This window comes from Pristis pectinata, chromosome 34, assembly GCF_009764475.1.
Source record: "Pristis pectinata isolate sPriPec2 chromosome 34, sPriPec2.1.pri, whole genome shotgun sequence".
NCBI lineage: Eukaryota > Metazoa > Chordata > Chondrichthyes > Rhinopristiformes > Pristidae > Pristis > Pristis pectinata.
In genome coordinates this window covers 1,103,633-1,121,872 of record NC_067438.1, presented here as the reverse complement: position 1 = coordinate 1,121,872, position 18,240 = coordinate 1,103,633, and the positions used below count along the sequence as shown (strand labels likewise).

Below are 18,240 nucleotides of genomic sequence, written 5' to 3'. Positions count from 1 at the left end.
AGTTTCTTGCAGAGAAACAAAGAGGGGCCCCTTCAGTGGGATCACAGCTGACCTGTACATCACTGTATCCTTTCAGCACATTGACCAGAATATATCAGTCTGTTTTACAATTAACAATTGGCTGTGGCATCCATCGCCATTTGTGGAGAGAGTTCCATGTTCCTCCCCTTAGCACTACCCCCCCCCCCCCAAACCTCCGGCTCTTTCCCAACCTCACTCGTCCAACCGGGGCTCTGACGTAGTCGCTGCCAATCACCGCCCCCCCCACTCCCACCGCCCACCCCCCACCCCACACACACACACCAGACTCCCTGAACTACTACGCGAAAGGAGAAGTTCTGTTTGCGATCCTTTGTTTACAGTGGAGTTAATGAACTACCGAAAGGTACACAGCCCCTTGCTCTTCCCTCTGCTTTTCGTCCGACCTTGCACCTCAGTCCAAGAAACCCCGACTTCAGGGTGACCGCATTAGTCGTGTGCAGGAACTCGGGATGAATCCGCTGTACGTTCTCGGCCTGGGTCTCGCTTTCTTTCTGACATCTAAAGGTAAATAAGGGAGGCGCTGTAGCTCAGCGTGGGGAGGGGGCGGTGTCTTTCTGCGCCCGGACTGTGCCGGGATGGTGGAGGGAGAATTCCTTCTTGTTGGTTCTGATTAGAATTTAAATAATCAACCCTGCCCGTCTCTTGAAAACACGTACAATTATTGAGTGCGGTGTTGCGGGACTCGCCCGTTCTAATCTGCACACATCAAACTTACAGAGAGAGCATGAAGTAGGTGGCCTGATGCTCTGTCCCAGATGTCGGCTCCGGGACATGTTGGCCCCAGGATAGTGGAGGAGAAAGTCCCCTTGTAATGGTGCCCAGAACTTTTCGCGTCCATCCGAGCGAGAAGACGGGGGCTTGGTTTCATGTCTGAAGCGAGAGGAAGGCAGTGGACAGAGAGGTTCGGATGTCCTCAGTCTCACTCTCCGGGCTCAGTGTACAGCAAGTGCGCCGAGGATACCCAGCAAGTGATTCCATCAGAGCAGGTCGTTATCAGAGGGGAGCTGTTGTGGGAGTGCTGCACTGGTAGAGAGGCGGCAGAGGGTCTGAAACTAGAGGGCGCAGGTTCAAAGTGAGAGGGGAAAGATGTATAAGGAACCCGAGGGACCAGTTGTTCACAGAGGGTGGTGAGTACATGGAACGAGCTGCCAGAGGAAGTAGTGAGGGCGGGCGCAATTAGGACATTTAGAAGGCATTTGGACAGTTACGTGGATAGGAAAGGTTTTGAGGGATATTGGCAAGTGGGACTAGCTGGGTTAGGCAACTTGTGGAGACGGACGAGTTGGGCCTAAGGGCCTATTTCTGTACTGTATAGCTCTATTACTCTATGACGATCTCAATCCCTTTTAAAATAACTTTTATCCATCTGCGGGGGTGCGGTTCCCATTGAAACTTGATGTCCTATGGGTTGGAGGAAGATGGGGTAGTGATGCAAAGGTCTGTTGGTTAATTGCAGAGGGAGAGCCGGGTACGGTGCTGGGTTGGTTTTGGTGACAAAGCAACTCCCTCACGTTTCTTTCATAATGTTCCAAACTTTTAACAAACAGCTGATGACAGTCAGTAAGTACACAATAAGATCCCAGTAACTGCAACATCAGGATGAACTGATTTTTTTTGTAATTGCGATGGAGAGTGAAGTATTGCACCTCCGACTATCCAGCACTCCCTCACCACCACCTGTCCGACAGTGCAGCCTCCCTCAACGCCGCCCCTCCGGTAGTGGGGAAAAGATATTGGCTGTGCACCTTATCTATGCCCCTCATGGTTTAATACACCTCTATAATGTCATCCCTCAGCCTCCTACGCTGCAGGGAAGGAAGTCCCAGCCTGTCCAGCCTCTCCTTATAACCGCCCTCCAGTCCCGGTCCCATCCTGGTAAATCTTTCTTTGCACCCACGTGTTTGTCTCGGCGAGGGAGCTTCCAGTCCTGGAGAGTTGGATTGGAAGCAGGGCTGGGGCAGGAACTAGACCAAGAAAAGACGACGGCTGGTGTCTTCACTGGGGCCTTCAATGATGCCAGAAGTATGGGCGGGTGCAGAAAGGTAGCGCGGAATTAATCAAGTTTTATCACTTAGGATGTGGGGTTTTTTTAGGATTGGTATTGGTATTTGTTTGTTATTGTCACTTGTACCGAGGTACAGTGAAAAACTTGTCCTGCATACCGTTCGTACTGATCAATTCATTACACGGTGCATTGAGGTAGTACAGGGTAAAAACAACAACAAAATACAGAGTACAGTCTCACAGCTACAGGGAAGTGCAGTGCAGGTATACAATAAGGTGCAAGGTCATAACAAGGTAGATTGTGAGGTCAAGAATCCATCTCATCGTATAAGGGAACCGTTCAATAGTCTTATCACAGTGGGATAGAAGCTGTCCTTGAACCCTGTGGTATGTGCCCTCAGGCTCCTGTATCTTCTTTCCGATGGGAGAGGGGAGCAGAGAGAATGATCCAAGTGGGTGGGGTCTTTGATTATGCTGGCTGCTTCACCAAGACAGCCAGAGGTAAAGACAGAGTCCAAGGAGGGGAGGCTGGTTTCCGCGATGCACTGGGCTGTGTCCACAACTCTCTGTAGTTTCTTGCGGTCCTGGGCAGAGCAGTTGCCATACCAAGCCGTGATGCACCCAGATAGGGTTGGGAGTTAGGGATCTGAGTGTGGCCAGCATTTACTACCGATTGAGAAGTTGACTTGAACCTTTCACTCCCCACGTTTGCCCCCCACATCCCAAGGTGCGGTGGTGGAGGTAGTTCCCGGATTTAGTTGTAATGGAAATCTACAGATCCGGGGTACCAATCAGGGATCTTCTCCATGGTAAAATCTCCCTTCCCATAGCACCCTCTCTCACCCTCTTGGTTGTTAAAAGACAGGAATGCAGTGGGAGCTCTTTACTGAGTTCATAAGGAGTTTAACGACGTTCCACGTGAAAACCATGTCAACAAAATCGAGCCTCGTGGAACGAAAGGGGTCTGTGGCAGGATGGATGCAAAGATTGTGCTGATAGCAGACGGCAGTGGTAGATAGCAGGTTTTCATACTGGAGGCACCACCACCTAACGCCTTGGGTATGGTCTGCACCACCTGAACACAACTCAAAGATTAGAAGTGCAGCACAGTGTACGGAGGGCACTGAAGGGTTGCTGGAACATATGAGCAGACGAGTGGCAGGTGCGATTCATTACTGAGAAGCCCGGAACAAGCAGGAAGAAGCATTAAGGACAAGTGGCAGAGTCCTGAGGGGTGTACAGGAGAGCGCATGGTGGCGCGGCAGGTAATACTGCTGCCGAGCTGTCCCAGGAGCCCGGCTTTGACCGTGACCCCAGGTGCTCCGGGTTCTTTCCACTTCCCAAAGATGTGCTGACGGGGCATTTGGCTGCTATAAATTGCACCCCAGTGCAGGCAGGCAACGGGAGTTCCAAAGTGACGCTGATGGGCAAGATGCAAAGCTCCAGGGGGAAAGCGAAGGGGAATGGTAGCACAGATCAGATGGGCTGAGTGGCGTCCACCTATGCTGTAGCAATTCTTCGCCCTCTGACTCCCCCACCCCCAGTCCCCCAGTTCAACGTTCCGGGAGTTGCACTGACGTGTTGTTGCAGGAGAAGAGGAAACATGTGACCCCGACATTCAAATCGTCGGAGGCTGGGTCACCAAGTCCAAAGGCAACGAGCCGAAGAGCGTGGCGAAGTTTGAGTGTCCGGATTCGCACTATCCCTCGCCAGTGTCCTCATCCAAGTGTCAGAACGGCAGGTGGAGCCACACCCAAAGGAGAATCAAGCCCATCTGTAAAGGTACGGTTAACGTCTATAAAAGGTGCAGTGAACATCTGTTCCTCTCACTCTCCTCCCGTCACCCCAGTCCCTCGCTCAACTTCACTCCCTCAACCACACCCCTCCCTCTCTCCCATTCTCTCTACTTTCTCCCGAGATTACTCTTCCTCATTCCCTACCAATCCCCTTTTTTTTCCTCTCCCTCCAACCCTCCTCCCGCTCGCTTATCTTGCTTTCCCCTCTTCTGCCCCCTCTTTACCCTCCTCTCACCTCCTCCTCATCCTCACCCCCTCTCTGTCCTGCTCCCTCCTCCCTCCCTCCCACTCCAAATCTTTTGCCTCTCCCCCTCAAGCCCTTCTCTCATCCCACTCCGACGCTCCCCCCCCCCCCCCACCCGTCTCACCCTCTTCCCTTCTCCCGCTCTCCCACCATCAGACTTCAACGGATTGCTCCCTACAACGTGCAGGTGAGGGCACTGAGGCTGGTCACAATACGCCACGATCTCACACGACCTTCACCTTCCCCAGAGTTCCGATGCCCAGCTCCTGTGCTCGAAGAAGGAATCTTCACCCCAGTCAACTTATCCTACGCGATCGGAGAGACCGTCTCATTCGAGTGCTACGACGGATACGCCCTCAAAGGTTCGGAGAGCAGAACGTGCATGAAGAACGGCCGTTGGAACGGGAGCAACGCCATCTGTACCTCAGGCTGTAAGTTTACCGGCCACAAAGGTCGGCCCTGGAGGAGCGCCGTCTTCAAAAGGATAGAGACGGGCTAAGCGAGCGGGGAGTCAGGTGGCAGCTGCAGTTTAGTATGGCGAAGCGAGAAGTTTCAGCTGAAAGCAGAACCTACAGGCAGTCCCTGGGTGATGTTCCTGATCCTCCCGTAAACCGATTTTTCCTTAAATCGGAAACAATTTCTTTGAGGATTTAGTTAACATGAACTTCTGCTGCGTAGTTCCAAGGGTACAGAATCAGAATGTCCAACTTCCAGTGGCCAGTTTTGGATGGTGTTTCCATGGATATCACATTGTTTGATAAAGTATCTTACAAGTGTCAATGTTCCTTGAGGAGTCACCAAGGGGACGTAGCCTCAAATTAAGGGGCGGGTCATTTAAAGCTGGGGTGCACGGAGATGTCTTCTCTCTGGAGTTCTCAGCCCCCGAGGGTGGTGGAGGCCGGATCATCAGGTATATAAAGTGCAGATAGATACATCTCTGAAACGTCCAGGAATTGGGAAGAGGAGTTGAAGCCTGCATAGATCAGCCATGATCATGTTGAATGGTGGGCAGAAAATGCTTGAAGGGCCGAGTGTCCTGCTCTTCCCCCCCCACCCCCCAGTGTCCTGTGTACTTCTTTTCCTGTGTGTTCTCGCCTTTGATGTCTTATCCGTACCTTTCAAGTGCAAGATTGTCCTCACCCCGGGGTCCCAGCTGGCGGCAGGAAAGCGGGGACCAGCTATGACATTGGAGACAGCGTGCAATACTATTGCAACGACGGGCTAGTGTTGGTGGGATCGAGCAAGAGACGGTGCCTGGAGTCGGAGGAGTGGACCGGCGCGGCGCCCACTTGTCAGCGTGAGTGTTCGCCCGCTTTGGGAGCTTCACTGCTTGCTGCATGAAGGCGGGCGGCCTCTGATAGGCCGATGTTGGTGCCATCGTCCAATGGTGCAGGCGGCAGCCGCCTGGAGCCTGAACTCAGCCAAGGGGAATTCTGCTAACCTCCACCGGCGCACAGGCCTTGCCTTCCATAGACTTGGAGCGACCGAGTCGCCGCTCCGTCTCATTCGCCGGGTCCGTCGCTCCGAGTCCAGCTTCGGGGATTCGGGGCGAAACTGTAGGCTGGTGTCCCCATTGAACGGCGGGAAGGGTGGCGCTGGGGGAGCGTCGCGCTGTGGGAGGGACGGCGCCGAGGGAGCGCCACGTTGCGGGAAGGTGGGCGCCGGGGGATCGTCACATTGCGGGAAGGGCGGCGCCGAGGGAGGCGATGAGGTGATATCTTGCCTTGGTCACATTGTAGTTCGGTCCTTGCAACAGCAGCCGGTCTTGTGGACCATTGATCAAGAGCTGAATGTTCGAATCCCACCACTGGAATTTAAATCCCAGTCATCCAATAAATAGGGAATAAATCCAATCCACTCAGTCACAGAACGCGGAGTCCAGATTGTGACAAAAACATCGGAGAATGAAATCTTTGGCCAGTCTTGCCTCTGATTCTCAACCTGCCCCGTCCAAAGGCAGTTCAGGATGGACAACGAACGTTCCACGTTCCGGGAAAATCCATGTAAAATAATTCGGGGTCAATGGGGGCGTGAAGTGCTCAGTTTTCCAAAGCCGGCGGAGAACGGGAATGTTGCTCCCACTGAACCGGATCTCACCTCGCTTCACAGACCCGAACTCCTTCGACATAGTTGAAGACGTGGCAGAGTCTTTCACAGCCTCCCTCATCAGCACCATGGGCAGGAGCCGCGCTGGCGACTCGAAGACTCCAGGTAGGAGCCATCCCTGTGGGGGGAGGAAATAGGTCGATGAGGGTGAAAGAGGTTGGTGTTTGGAGGGACGGGGCTTCCCTGTGCACCCATCACGGAAAGCCAATATACACAGACAGTAAGTATTCGGGAAAGGATATGCTGGCCTGTATTGATGGGGCATTTGAACAGAAGCTGAGCCATTCTGCTCCCATTACACGGGGAGCTGGTGCGACCTATAATGTGTAAAGGTCTGATCTCCCGACCTCAGGAAGGAGATACCTGTGAGTTAGCAAAGGCGCGCATCGCCAGATTAATTGCTGGGACGGCAGATGACTGGGGCTGTTCTCCCGAGGTTGGAAGGACGAGAGGTCACCTCATTGGCACGTTCAGGAATGGACAGGGTGATGGCCGAGTTATTCCCCCCACCCCTAAACCCCCGACTTGGGGAGTCTGGAACCTGGTGTCAGTCTCAAGGTAAGAGGTCGGCCAATCAGGACAGACAATGAGGATTTTCTCATCCACCGACCGTTTCATCCCTGGAATTCCTGACCCAGGGGGATATTCGAGACAGATCCATGGTTCGGGTTACCAAGGGAATCAAGGGATATGTCGTTAGTTCCGGAAATTGGCGCTGGGGTTAAAAACAAGATCAGCCGTGATGCAAGTGGGTGGTAGTGCAGGCATGAGGGGACTGTTTCTGTTTCTTACCCCGGCGGGTCCATCCTGCCGAATTTTGTCCAGTCAGGGACTTTCATCTGAGACAAGGGTGCGGCCACAAGGGGTCAGGTGAAAGTAACTCCCTTCTGATGACATTGACCTCTCCACCTTGTAACTCACCCAGCAAATCACTCAGTGGTAGGTTCACCAGTGGACACCCAAAGTCCTGCTCTTTCTGCGCCCCGAATTCCCTCCGACCTCCCAGATACCCATTTTCAGAACTCGCATGTGAAATGCCAATCATAATTCGCGAGTTCATACAGTCTCACACACTCAATCTCACCAACCCCACCAGCCTCTATCCCCACTATGAGTGGAGTAGAATCCCTGTGTACCCCTCCCCATCTCTGTAACCCCCTCGGCCCCGACACCCCTCCTCGTCTCTGTAACCCCCTCCGGCCTCGACACCCTTCTCCTCTGTTAACCCCTCCGGCCCCGCCGCCCTCTCCATCTCTGTAAACCCCTCCAGTTCCTACACACTACCCCTCTGTAACCCCTCCAGTCCCTACCCTCCCCATCTCTGTAAACCCCTCCAGTTCCTACACACTCCCCATCTCTCCAACCCCTTCCAGTCCCTACACCCTCCCTATCTCTTATTCCCATTTTAAGTTCCCACTCCTGCCTGCTGCAAGGTCACACAGTGCCACAGATTGATTCAGTAAAAACGCGTTTATTAGCAGCATACCGCCAGGGAGAAGTCTCGTCAACACTCGTTGAGAGTCGCTATCCGAGGTCTCCACACTACAAAGGAGCAGACAGTAATTTATACAGACATTGTCACGCACACTTATGGAATGCGGCTCCGTGAATTTCGATTAGGGTCCTGAGATTCAAAGACAAATATCACACTTATTGTTCAGTATAATTGATTTACAATCAAGAGATTCAAAGACAGGTATCACCCTCATTGTTTTGGACAAACCTCCCACTCACTGTTTAATACAACCATTACCCTTATTGTTTGGTATAATTGGCTTGCAATCAAGTTCCCGACACGATAATTACCACCGAGCCCTGAGCCAGGGGTTTGCGTGCGCGGTGTTTTATCATTAGTTATATGTACAGTCACAATTTCTTAACCCTTCACTTCCCCATCTGTAACCCCCTCCCCCCCTACGCCCCTAACCCCCTCCCCCTGTAACCCCCTCCGCCCTGACACCCCTCCCGCTCTGTAAACCCCTCCAATCCCTATACCCTCCCCATCTCTGTAACCCCCTCTGCCCCTAACCCCCTCTGTAACACCCTCCAGTCCCTACACCCTCCCCATTTCTGTAAACCCCTCTGCCCCTACACCTCTCCCCCTCTGTAACCCCCTCCGCCCCTACACTTCTCCTCCTCTGTAACCCCCGCCCCTACAACCCTCCCCCTCTGTAAACCCCTCCAGTCCCTACACCTTTCCCTCTGTAAACTCCTCCAGCCCTGACATCCCTCCCCGTCTCTGTAAACCCCTCCAGTCCCGACATCCCTCTCCAAACCCCTCCAGTCCCTATACCCTCCTCACCTCTGTAACTAGGATCGCAGGATCAGAGCCAGTGCCTGGGGAGCGAATAGAGCAACACAGCACGGATACAGGCCATTCAGCCCAACATGGTGCCCACCCAACTACTTCCAATATCCTGCGTTCGGCCCATATCCCTCCCAAGCCCCGCCCCTCCATGTACCTATCCAAGTGCTTCTTAAATGATCCTGTTGTACCTGCTTCACCCACTTCCTCTGGCAGCTCGTTCCACACACTCACCACCCTCTGTGTGAGAAATGTTGCCTCTCAGGTGTCTTTTAAATCTTTCCCTCTCACCTTGAACCTATACCCTCTAGTTTTGGACTGCACTACTGTCCACCTTATCCATGCCTCTCATAATTTTAACCACTTCTATAACGTCTCCCCCCATTCTCCTACGTTCCAAGGAATAATGATCCAGCCTATCCAACCTCTCCCTATAACTCAGGCCCTCCAGTCCTGGCAACATCCTCGTAAATCTTCTCTGCACTCTTTCCAGTTTAACCATGTCTTTTCTGTAACAGGGCGACAAAAACTGTACACAGTGCTCCAAGTGCTGCCTCACCAACGACTTTTACAACTGCAAGTTCAGAGACATTCATTCTCTCTCACACACACACACACACACACACACACACACACACACACACAAAAGAAAGGGGGAGTCCGCCGCCGTCTGCAACACGAGTCATCTGGAAGCTTAGAGGGAGTTGCCGCCCCATCAGTGGACGATAGGTTAATCTCGTTTCTCAGCCGTTGGACTGTGCCCCGTTCGTTGGCCGTGGGAGACATGGGTGACGCCTGTCGGGTTTGTCTTGGGTTGTTCAGGCTAGCCCGCTCACGGCCGGGACTGCTGGACCAGCGAATTGCGTGCGCATCGCTAATAGCTGTAATTTCCCTCCTCCCTCAGCACCCTCCCTCGCCCGCAAAATTTACCTCGGCAAAAATGCCGACCTCCACATGTACTTCATGATCGACGCGTCGGACAGCGTGGGGGAGGAAAACTTCAATCAGGCCATCACGGTGGTGAAGAACCTCACTGACAAGGTGTGAGAGCGATCCAGAGCATCGGGACGTACCAGAGCTTTCTTGTGGAACTGACGGCTCCGGGGGAGCGCCGCACTGCGGGTGGGGTGGCAACGAGTGAGCGCAGCACGGGGGGGGGGGGGGGGGCAGCACCGATGGAGCGCCATAGTGGGGGGGTTACCGAGGGAGGGCCGCACTTCGGGGGCAGTGGTGAGGGAGCGCCACAGTGTGGGAGGGAAGTACCGAGGGAGAGCAGCACGGCGGGGCGGTGGTGAGGGAGCGCCACAGTGTGGGAGGGACGATGCCCTGACATTGTACCCGAACCCAAATCCCAAACCGTCAACTCTGTCCAGTTAATTATTCCCAATGCCGGTGAGGTGAGGAACGGGTCTCGGCCGGGCTCTCGCCTGATCCCCGCTGTTTGCGGTGGCTCGGTGCCTGGGTGACACTGACAAAAGTTAATAAAATTATAAAAATTGGGGAAGGCAGAGATGGGAGAGACAGCCGGGATCTTTTTTCCCACGGTTGAAATGTCTAATGCCAGAGGGCATGCATTTAAGGTGAGAGGGGGTACGTTCAAAGGAGATGTGTGGGGCAAGTTGTTTACACAGGGAGCGGTGATTGCCTGGAAGGCGCTGCCAGAGGTGGGGGTGGAGGCAGACACAATGGAGGTTTTTAAGAGGCTCGTTGATAGGCACCTGGATTGAATACAGGAATATGGACATTGTATAGGCAGAAGGAATTATGTGCCATTAATTTAATTAGTTCGGCACAACATCGTGGACCGAAAGGCCTGTTCCTGTGCAGTACTATTCGAGGCCTCTTTGTGGGGTGGGGGGGGGGGGGTGCTCCAGGAGCTGGGGCTTATCTGAAAAGGCCTCGATTGCTTCCCATGCGCGAAGATCCTCGGGCGTAGGCTCAGTCCCTAGCCAGCGGTGGGGTCAGGGGCGGTAGTCTAAACTGGGCGCCTGCCACCCTGACCTACATTTCATTGCTCCTCAGATCGCCAGTTTTGACATAAGACCGCGGTTCGGGGTGGTGACCTACGCGTCCAAACCAATAAGGGTGATCAACCTGAACGAAGAAGACCGATCGGGAGCCGACGCTGTCGTCGACATACTGGAGAACGACGAATTGGCCAAATATGATGGTACAAGCAGGGAAGCCTGGGACTCTTGGTCCCAGCCAAACCTCGACTCGCTGGTCACCCTGTTGTAGGAAAGACGGGGTTAAACTGGAAAGAGCGCAGAGAAGATCTAGGAAGATGCTGCCAGGACTCGAGGGCCTGAGTTACAGGGAGAGGTTGGCCAGGCTGGGTCTTTATTCTTTCGAACGTAGGAGAATGAGGGGCGACCTTAGAGAAGTGTTTAAAATTATGAGAAGCATAGACAAGGTGGATGGTAACATCTTTTCCCCAGGGTAGGGGAGTCCAAAACAAGGGGGGGGGAGCATAGATTTAGGGTGAGAGGGGGAAAGATTTAAAAGGGACCCGAGGGGCAACTTTTTCACACAGAGGGTGGTGAGTATATGGAACGAGCTGCCAGAGGAAGTGGTTGAGGCAGGTACAACAGGATCATTTAAGCAGCACTTGGATAGGTACATGGAGGGGCGGGGCTTGGAGGGATATGGGCCGAACGCAGGAAATTGGGACTCCTTGGGTCCGCACCAAGGTCGGCATGGACTGGTTGGGCCGAAGGGACTGTATCCGTGCTGTATTGTTCTATGACCCACACTGACGGTCCATCCCCTCCCATCCCTATGTTCTCTGGTTTCCACGTGAGGAGTACACCTCTCTCAACTCTCTCGCTCGCCTCCTGGGAGATCCCGGCAGTTCAGATCCAGGGCAGCCCCTGCACCGCCTCCCCGCCCCCCCCCCCCCCCCCCCCCCCCCCCCCCCCCACCACCCCCCGCCCCCCCGCCTCAGCAGACGCCATCGCTCCTGGAGTTGATCCTGAGCGGTTTCCGAGCACTCTTCCTACATTTAAGGTCGATCTCTTGTGCCCGTTCACAGCTCACTTGGATCAGAGAGGCACCAACATTTACGCGGCACTGCATGAGGTGTATGAAATGATGTCGTTCTCGAAGCAATCATTCCAACGTACATGGGAAAAGATTAGATTTGTCACGATCTTATTTACAGACGGTGAGTGCGCTTGTCTCTATGGGGGAGTGAGAGGGCAATGTTTTCAGATGTCAGAGGAAGGAGAATCTTACTGCAGGATCAATGGAGGGGGAGAGAAATGTCATGGAAACGCTATTCACTTGGGAACAGTGCGCGCTCCCTCGGCGCACGTCGGCAAGCTTTGGGTCAATTGACCGCTGTACTCTGCCCAAGTGTAGGTGGTAGAATCTAGGGGGGGGGGGCAGTGGATCGGAGTGTGGGGAGAACAGGTCACAGGGATAACAATAGTGGAGGACTGCGATTGTCCTATGAGCTGGCATGAACCAAGTGGCCGCTTGTGTTGCGAGGGACGGTGACGCATGGTAGGCGGTCGCTGCTGAGAGCTGACTTCCTGGATTCTGAGATGTTCCTGTGCTCCAGGGAAGTCGAACATGGGCCCGAACCCGCGGATTGCCGTGGACCGCATCGAGAACTTCGTGAGACAGCAAAACAAAACCGAGGACTACCTGGGTAGGAACCGGCTTTGATATCGCTGTTCGCCGTTGCACCGTATACACCGCGGGTTAAACTATGCTGAGAGATTCTGAAGTGAAAACAGCAACATGCTGGAAACGCTCGGGGGATCAGGCAGCGAAAGAGATCACCTTCCCGGCCATACCTTCCACAGATGCTGCCTGGGCCGCTGGATATGTCCGACGTTCTCTGTGTTTTCATTTCACACCTCCCCACAAATGAGGCGGGAGGCCCCCCCCCCCCCCCAGGGAGCCGCCTGCTGAGGCTTAGGGTGCCTTGCGTAAGACCCCCCGTGTAACACCCTAACTTACGTACCCCTGTTAACACACTCGGGACACACTCGGGACAGAGGTGAGTCCTCCAGCAGATGGGGTTTCGATGGGAGCACCGCTAACCTGTTGGAAAGCTTGAAGCCTACATCTCTCAACTCAAACCCTAAACCCAACCCCTTCCCAGTCGATCTGCAGTCATTCCAACCCCGGGGTTAGACGGGGACCGCGCAGGGTTAACCATTCTGATCAATGACCCTTCGGCGGGACTGCAAGCAGTCAGCAATCAAAGCGAGAAGGGGAGAGGGTGGAAATTACAAAGGGAGTGTTTGTGTTAGGTGCAGACCAGAGAGAGACTGAACGGTGGTGCTGTCTGAGATAGGACGGCGAGGGGTCGTCAATCTGTCAGGACAAGGTGTAAACAGTGAGAGGCGAAGGAGAACAGGGGTGGGCGGGGGTGGGGCGGGGGGGGGGAGAGAAACGTTGCAAGTGTGAGATGCGATCTGTTTACTCATCCTGTAGCTATGCGAGATGGCACTGAGCCTAATCCTTTGGTACCCTGCAGATATGTATGCCTTCGGCATCTCTGACGAAGTAGACAGTGTGGAACTGAATAACCTTGCATCAAAGAAAAACGACGAGAAACACAGCTTCATGATCAGGGACACCACCGAGTTGGTCAACGCCTTCGACAAGATATTAGGTCGGCACTTCACAGCTTCTTCCTCTTCCCCTCATAAAACCAATTAACTTTGACTACAGTTAATGAAATCCTTATTGTTAAACAAAATGGTTACAGAGTTGGTTAGGTGCTGGTTATTGGTGGTCACAGCTGAAGTTGAATGCTTGTTATAGTCGAGTTCCGGGTTACTAATGGGTAAAGGTGTAACTGAGTACAAGTCATTCCTTAGTACAGAGATGACTCAGATTTATGTTGGGTACCGATGAGTTAAATACCACTTAATGTTGCGCACTGGTGGAAATTCAACAGATATGGTTGATACTACTTACTGCACAGTATCGTATACCCCCATCCCAGAATATTGTACATGGTGAGTTAATTGCCACCTCCCGTCAGTTCGGGGCATGCAGAGATGGTCGGCATTGGGCGAGACTTAACTGCCCCTCCGTTCCGTGGCACGTTGAAATGTCGACGTTGGTTGAGGTTTAATTGCCTCTCAGGTCAGGGACACGTTGCGAGGATTGATGCTGGGGAGAATTTAACTGTCTTCTTGTCAGCGATACCAATACCCTTAAAAATTAATGGAAACGCGGTTGATTAAGAGTGGCTGTTGGGGACTGTTATGATAAATTCTAGTTACTGTTGATACCAGGTACAGACTTTGTCGAGTAGCAGTTATTGTTAAGAACTACCAAATGTTGGGTACAGATGTAATTTAAGAAGTAGTTAAGCACATTCATTGTTGAGGACTAGTTACTGTTTGGTACATTCATTGTTGGGGGCTAGTTACTGTTTGGAACAGATACAATTAAGTGCTAGTTACATCCAGAAGCAATGAATGTTGAGTATTGGCTGGATACAAGAGTCGTTTGAGCATTCAATACTGCGTGAAAGAGAGTGTTTGGCCACCAGGTTGCTGTTAGATACGGAGCTGGTCGATAACTTGGTTAAGAGAATACTGGTTATTATTGGCTGTATGTACAGCTGCAAGTGGTGGTTGGGTGATAATTGGTTGAGCACTGGGTTAGCATTGGGTTGAGTAGTGGGTTAGCCTGTTTTTCGTTCTGACTAATGCGGTGGCCTGGTTTGCGGAGGCAGTTGGAAAATGCGGTCCGTTCTGAAACAGAAGCCTAAGCCTGATGCTCTGCCGTTGTAGATCTCAATACTCTCGGCGACCTGTGTGGAGTGGCTGATGAGAGACCTGACGCCAAGATTCGGGAGAAGCACCCGTGGCACGTTTACATAAACATCCCGAAAAGTTTAGCACACGGCGGGACACTCGTGAGTGAAGTATTTTGCAGCTTCGCCTTCCTACCTGCCATTCTTTTCTCGGCTCCGGACAGGTCACCAACGTTCACCCTGTTTCGTCCTCCGCGGATACTGACTGACCTGCCGAGGATTTCCTGCAGTTTCGGTGTTTTTGTTTTATTTCCGGTTTTCTGATCTCCGCTTCCCAGTTTGTACCTCAGTGTCTGCTGTGTCGCTTTCTCCTCGTTCAACTCTCTATCGGAAACCTTTCAGATACACCAGTTGCATTTTACGGAGCCACCAACCCCCTCACCGGCGCAGACGTACTGTATCTACCCTCTCAGAGACACTACTAATATACTCTCCACCCCTTCATAGCGCGAAACCGCATGGATACACGCCCTTCGGCCCAATCAGTCCATGCCGACCATGGTGCCCAACCAACCAGTCCCAATTTCCTGCGTTCGGCCCATATCCCTCCAAGCCCCGCCCCTCCATGTACCTATCCAAGTGCTTCTTAAATGACACTGTTGTACCTGCCTCACCCACTTCATCTGGCAGCCTGTTCCTCTGCGTGGAAAAGATGCCCCTCAGGTCCCTTTTAAATCTTTCCCCTCTCACCCTAAATCTATGCCCCCTAGTTTTGGACTTCCCTACCCTGGGAAAAAGACTGTTACCTCCCACTTACAGAAGTCGCCCCTCATTCTCCCACGTTCCAGGGAATAAATACCAAGCCTGGCCAAGCTCTCCCTCCTCTTTGATCTCTAACTTTTCTCAATCCTGGTCGATGGTTTATCTGAAACATTGGCTCTCCCTCTCTCCTCAGATGCTACTTGACCAGCTGAGTATTAACACCATTTTCTGCATTAGTACAATTGCATCCATCTCTGACAGTTAGCTGGCTTCGGGCGTTCTCGCAGCAAAGCCACTGAGGCTGCGGCTCTGAACGAAGGCATTTCTTCATTCCGAGGACGGCGAACCTTTGGAGTTCTCGCCCCCAGAGACCGCGGAGCCTTCGGTCGTTGAGTACATTGGATATACTCAAGGCCGTGATTGGTGGATCTTTGGGAGTGTTCTCGGGATTGGGCCACCTTGGCGCTGGTCTCATTGAAAGGTGAGGCAGGGAACAGGTCCTCCTGCCTCCTACCCCCCGCTCCCGCCCCCGAGTGTTGAGGGAGGGAGAGTCTGGCGGCGATCGCTCCTCCCTCGTTCCGCCTCTGCGATCATTTCTCCTGGAGCCTTCTCTCGCTCGCTGCCCGCCTCGCTGCCGATCACGGTTCCCACCCACCTCCCTATTTCATCTTGCAGGAAACGGGGAGCTGCAGCGGTTCCATTGTAGCCCCCGGGTGGATCCTGACTGCAGCCCACTGTTTCACCAAGGTGGAAAACAGAGAAATGTACAAGGACATCACCGTCACCCTCGGTAAGATTCGCCGCCTCTTCAGCGCGCAGGCTTCCGGCAGCTGGGGAGAGGGTATTCCTCGCCGTGGGGCCAGTCCGCAGATGGAGCCGGGGATTCGCAGCTCCACGCATTCTGGTTCTATCCCGACCTCCGGTGCTGTCGGTGCGGAGGTTCCCGCATTTCCTCCGGGCTCTCGGGTTTCTCCCACACCCCCAAAGACGTTCGCTCTGTGTTGGTCAATTGGCCGCTGCAAATTCTCCCTCGTGGGGTGGTCTGGGGGAAATGGGTGGAGATTAGTGTAGGTGGCTGCTTGGTGCTTAGTGAGGACTCAACGTACCGAGAACGGTTGGCGGAGGGTGTACAACACCACTTCGTTTCGACGTCCCTGTTTTGGAGACACCAGAGGGAGTCTGCAGATGCCGGAAATCTGGAGCAACACACAAAATGCTGGAGGAACTCAGCGGGTCGGGGCAGCATCTGTGGAGGGAAATGGAAAGTCGATGTTTCAGGTCGAGACCCTTCATCAGTACTGGAGAGAGAGGGGAGAGGGTCGGTGTAAGAAGGTGGGGGAGAAGGGCTGTTGGGTGATGTGGAGGGAGGAGGGAGATAGGCAGGCGAGGGATGGGGGGAGTGGGAATGATGTCAGAAGCTCGGAGGCGATAGGTGGAAGCGACAAAGGTGTGAAGAAGATGGAATCTGATAGTAGAGGACAGTGGACCGTGGAATAAAGGGAAGGAGGTGGGGAGGGGAACCGGTGGGAGGAGTGTGTGGGTGATGGGTAGAGGGGAAAGAGATGGGGTGATGGGGCCGGTGGATAAAGGAAAACAAATAGGGGGGGACAGAGGGAGGGGTTACCGGAAGTTAAGGGAAATCGGCGTTGATGCCGTCAGGTTGGAGACTCCCAAGGCGGAAGATGAGGTGAGTTCCTCTAATCTAATCTGGACCGTATTTCTCGACACAGGTGAAAACAAAATTATTCGAGTGAAGGAATTGTTCATCCACCCAAATTTTATGATTGCGGCCAAGTAGACATGAACATCAGCCAGTTCTACGACTATGACGTCGCTTTGATTGAACTGGAGAAGGAAGAAAAATACTCGACATCTATCAGGTGACCGGCCCGTCGCAGAACTGGGTCAGCTGAGCCCCCACCCGCCCAGCCCCTCGCTTCCTTGCCCCAACAACCTGCTCCCCAGGCCTGCAGCCAGCTGCGGCTTGAGCCGGCACCGGGGAGATGGAGGCGTCCACAACCCCAGCCTGTAACTGATAAACAGGGGACGCATTAGTGACCACGGAACTCCCGGATTATCCCTCAAATCCCGGAACTCCCGGATTATCCTTTAAATCCCATTCACAGACCATCGTCACGGCAGCAGATTTGCTCCCCCCCCCCTTACCCCTGAACTCCTGACTCAACCATCGGGTTGAACCATGCCCCACCCCTTAGATCGGGGGTGCACAATAAATTCCAGCGTTGCCAGCGGCACTCTTGTCCTGAAAAAAAATACATCGAACATAGAACAGTACAGCAGGGGAACAGGACATTCGGCCCACTATACCTGTGGGAATAAGATGTCAATTTACGTGAATCCCTTCTGCCTGCACAGAAGCCCTATCCCTCCATTCCCCGCACATTCATCTGCCGGTCTAAAAGTTCTTGAACGTCATTATTGGTATCTGCCTCCACCCCCACCCCTGGCAGCGTGCCCCAGGCACCCACCGCTCTCTGTGTAAAAACCTTTCCCCTCATTCCCTTTGAAATTTCTCCCCCTCACCTTAAAACTATGCCCTCTAGTATTTGACGTTCCTTCCCTGGAAAAAAGATTCCGACTGTCTACCCCATGCCTCTCATAATCTTATAAACGTCTATCAGGTCTCCCCTCAGCCTCCGCCGCTCCAGAGAAAACAACCCAAGTCTGTCCAACGTCTTATAGCTCCTGCCCTCCAGCATCCCGGTGAACCTCTTCTGCACCCTCCCTAAAACCTCCACGCCCTTCCTGTAATGGGGCGTCCAGAACGGCACACAATGCATCCACAAACCATCCCACCCAGCCGCGAGCCCCCACCCTCACTGAAAGCGGGGCAGACTGACCTCTGGCGACAGGCCAGCCCGTTACATAGTAAAGGTCGCTGCTCCGCTGACCCTGCCCTCTCTTCGCAGGTCTATTTGCTTGCCGTGCACGCCTGAGACGACGCGCGCTTTGCGCCAGCCTCACCCAAGACTACATGCAGTGATCATGGTAAGGAGAGCGCGTACCGCGGCGTGCTCTGACCGAACTGTGCAGCTAACTTCTGCGCGGGGTGGAGCTCCCAAGACAGGGCAGTGTTCGTTTGGGTCCCGGGGTGTGCGGGGTTATTGAGTGGGAACGAACGGGGCGCAGGTGGGAGAGGTGTGTTTGTGTGCCTGTGTGTGTGTGTGTGTGTGTGTGTGCGCGCGCGCGTGTGTGTGCCTGTGTGTGTGTGTGTTTGTGTGCGTGTGTGTGCCTG

The 18,240-nt window shown here is 53.5% G+C and overlaps 1 protein-coding gene across 1 annotated transcript; it reads left to right on the top strand.

Annotated features, from left to right (window-relative positions):
- Positions 1-383: 383 nt before the first annotated feature.
- Positions 384-17,997, top strand: LOC127585922 (complement C2-like). The gene is made up of 14 exons (XM_052043671.1): positions 384-546; positions 3,637-3,828; positions 4,335-4,517; positions 5,210-5,383; positions 6,196-6,297; positions 9,402-9,538; positions 10,520-10,667; positions 11,529-11,660; positions 12,060-12,149; positions 12,987-13,124; positions 14,260-14,384; positions 15,660-15,774; positions 16,715-16,864; positions 17,915-17,997. Exons 1-13 carry the CDS (start codon positions 492-494, stop codon positions 16,780-16,782), a joined length of 1,659 nt encoding a protein of 552 aa, XP_051899631.1. The 5' UTR covers positions 384-491; the 3' UTR covers positions 16,783-16,864; positions 17,915-17,997.
- The last annotated feature ends 243 nt before the right edge of the window (positions 17,998-18,240 follow it).

Coding starts and splice junctions, on each gene's coding strand:
- LOC127585922 (XM_052043671.1), top strand. CDS start 492: ATGAATCCGCTGTACGTTCTCGGCCTGGGTCTCGCTTTCTTTCTGACA. Junction 5,384..6,195: donor CGCGGCGCCCACTTGTCAGC/GTGAGTGTTCGC, acceptor CTCGCTTCACAG/ACCCGAACTCCTTCGACATA. Junction 6,298..9,401: donor TGGCGACTCGAAGACTCCAG/GTAGGAGCCATC, acceptor CTCCTCCCTCAG/CACCCTCCCTCGCCCGCAAA.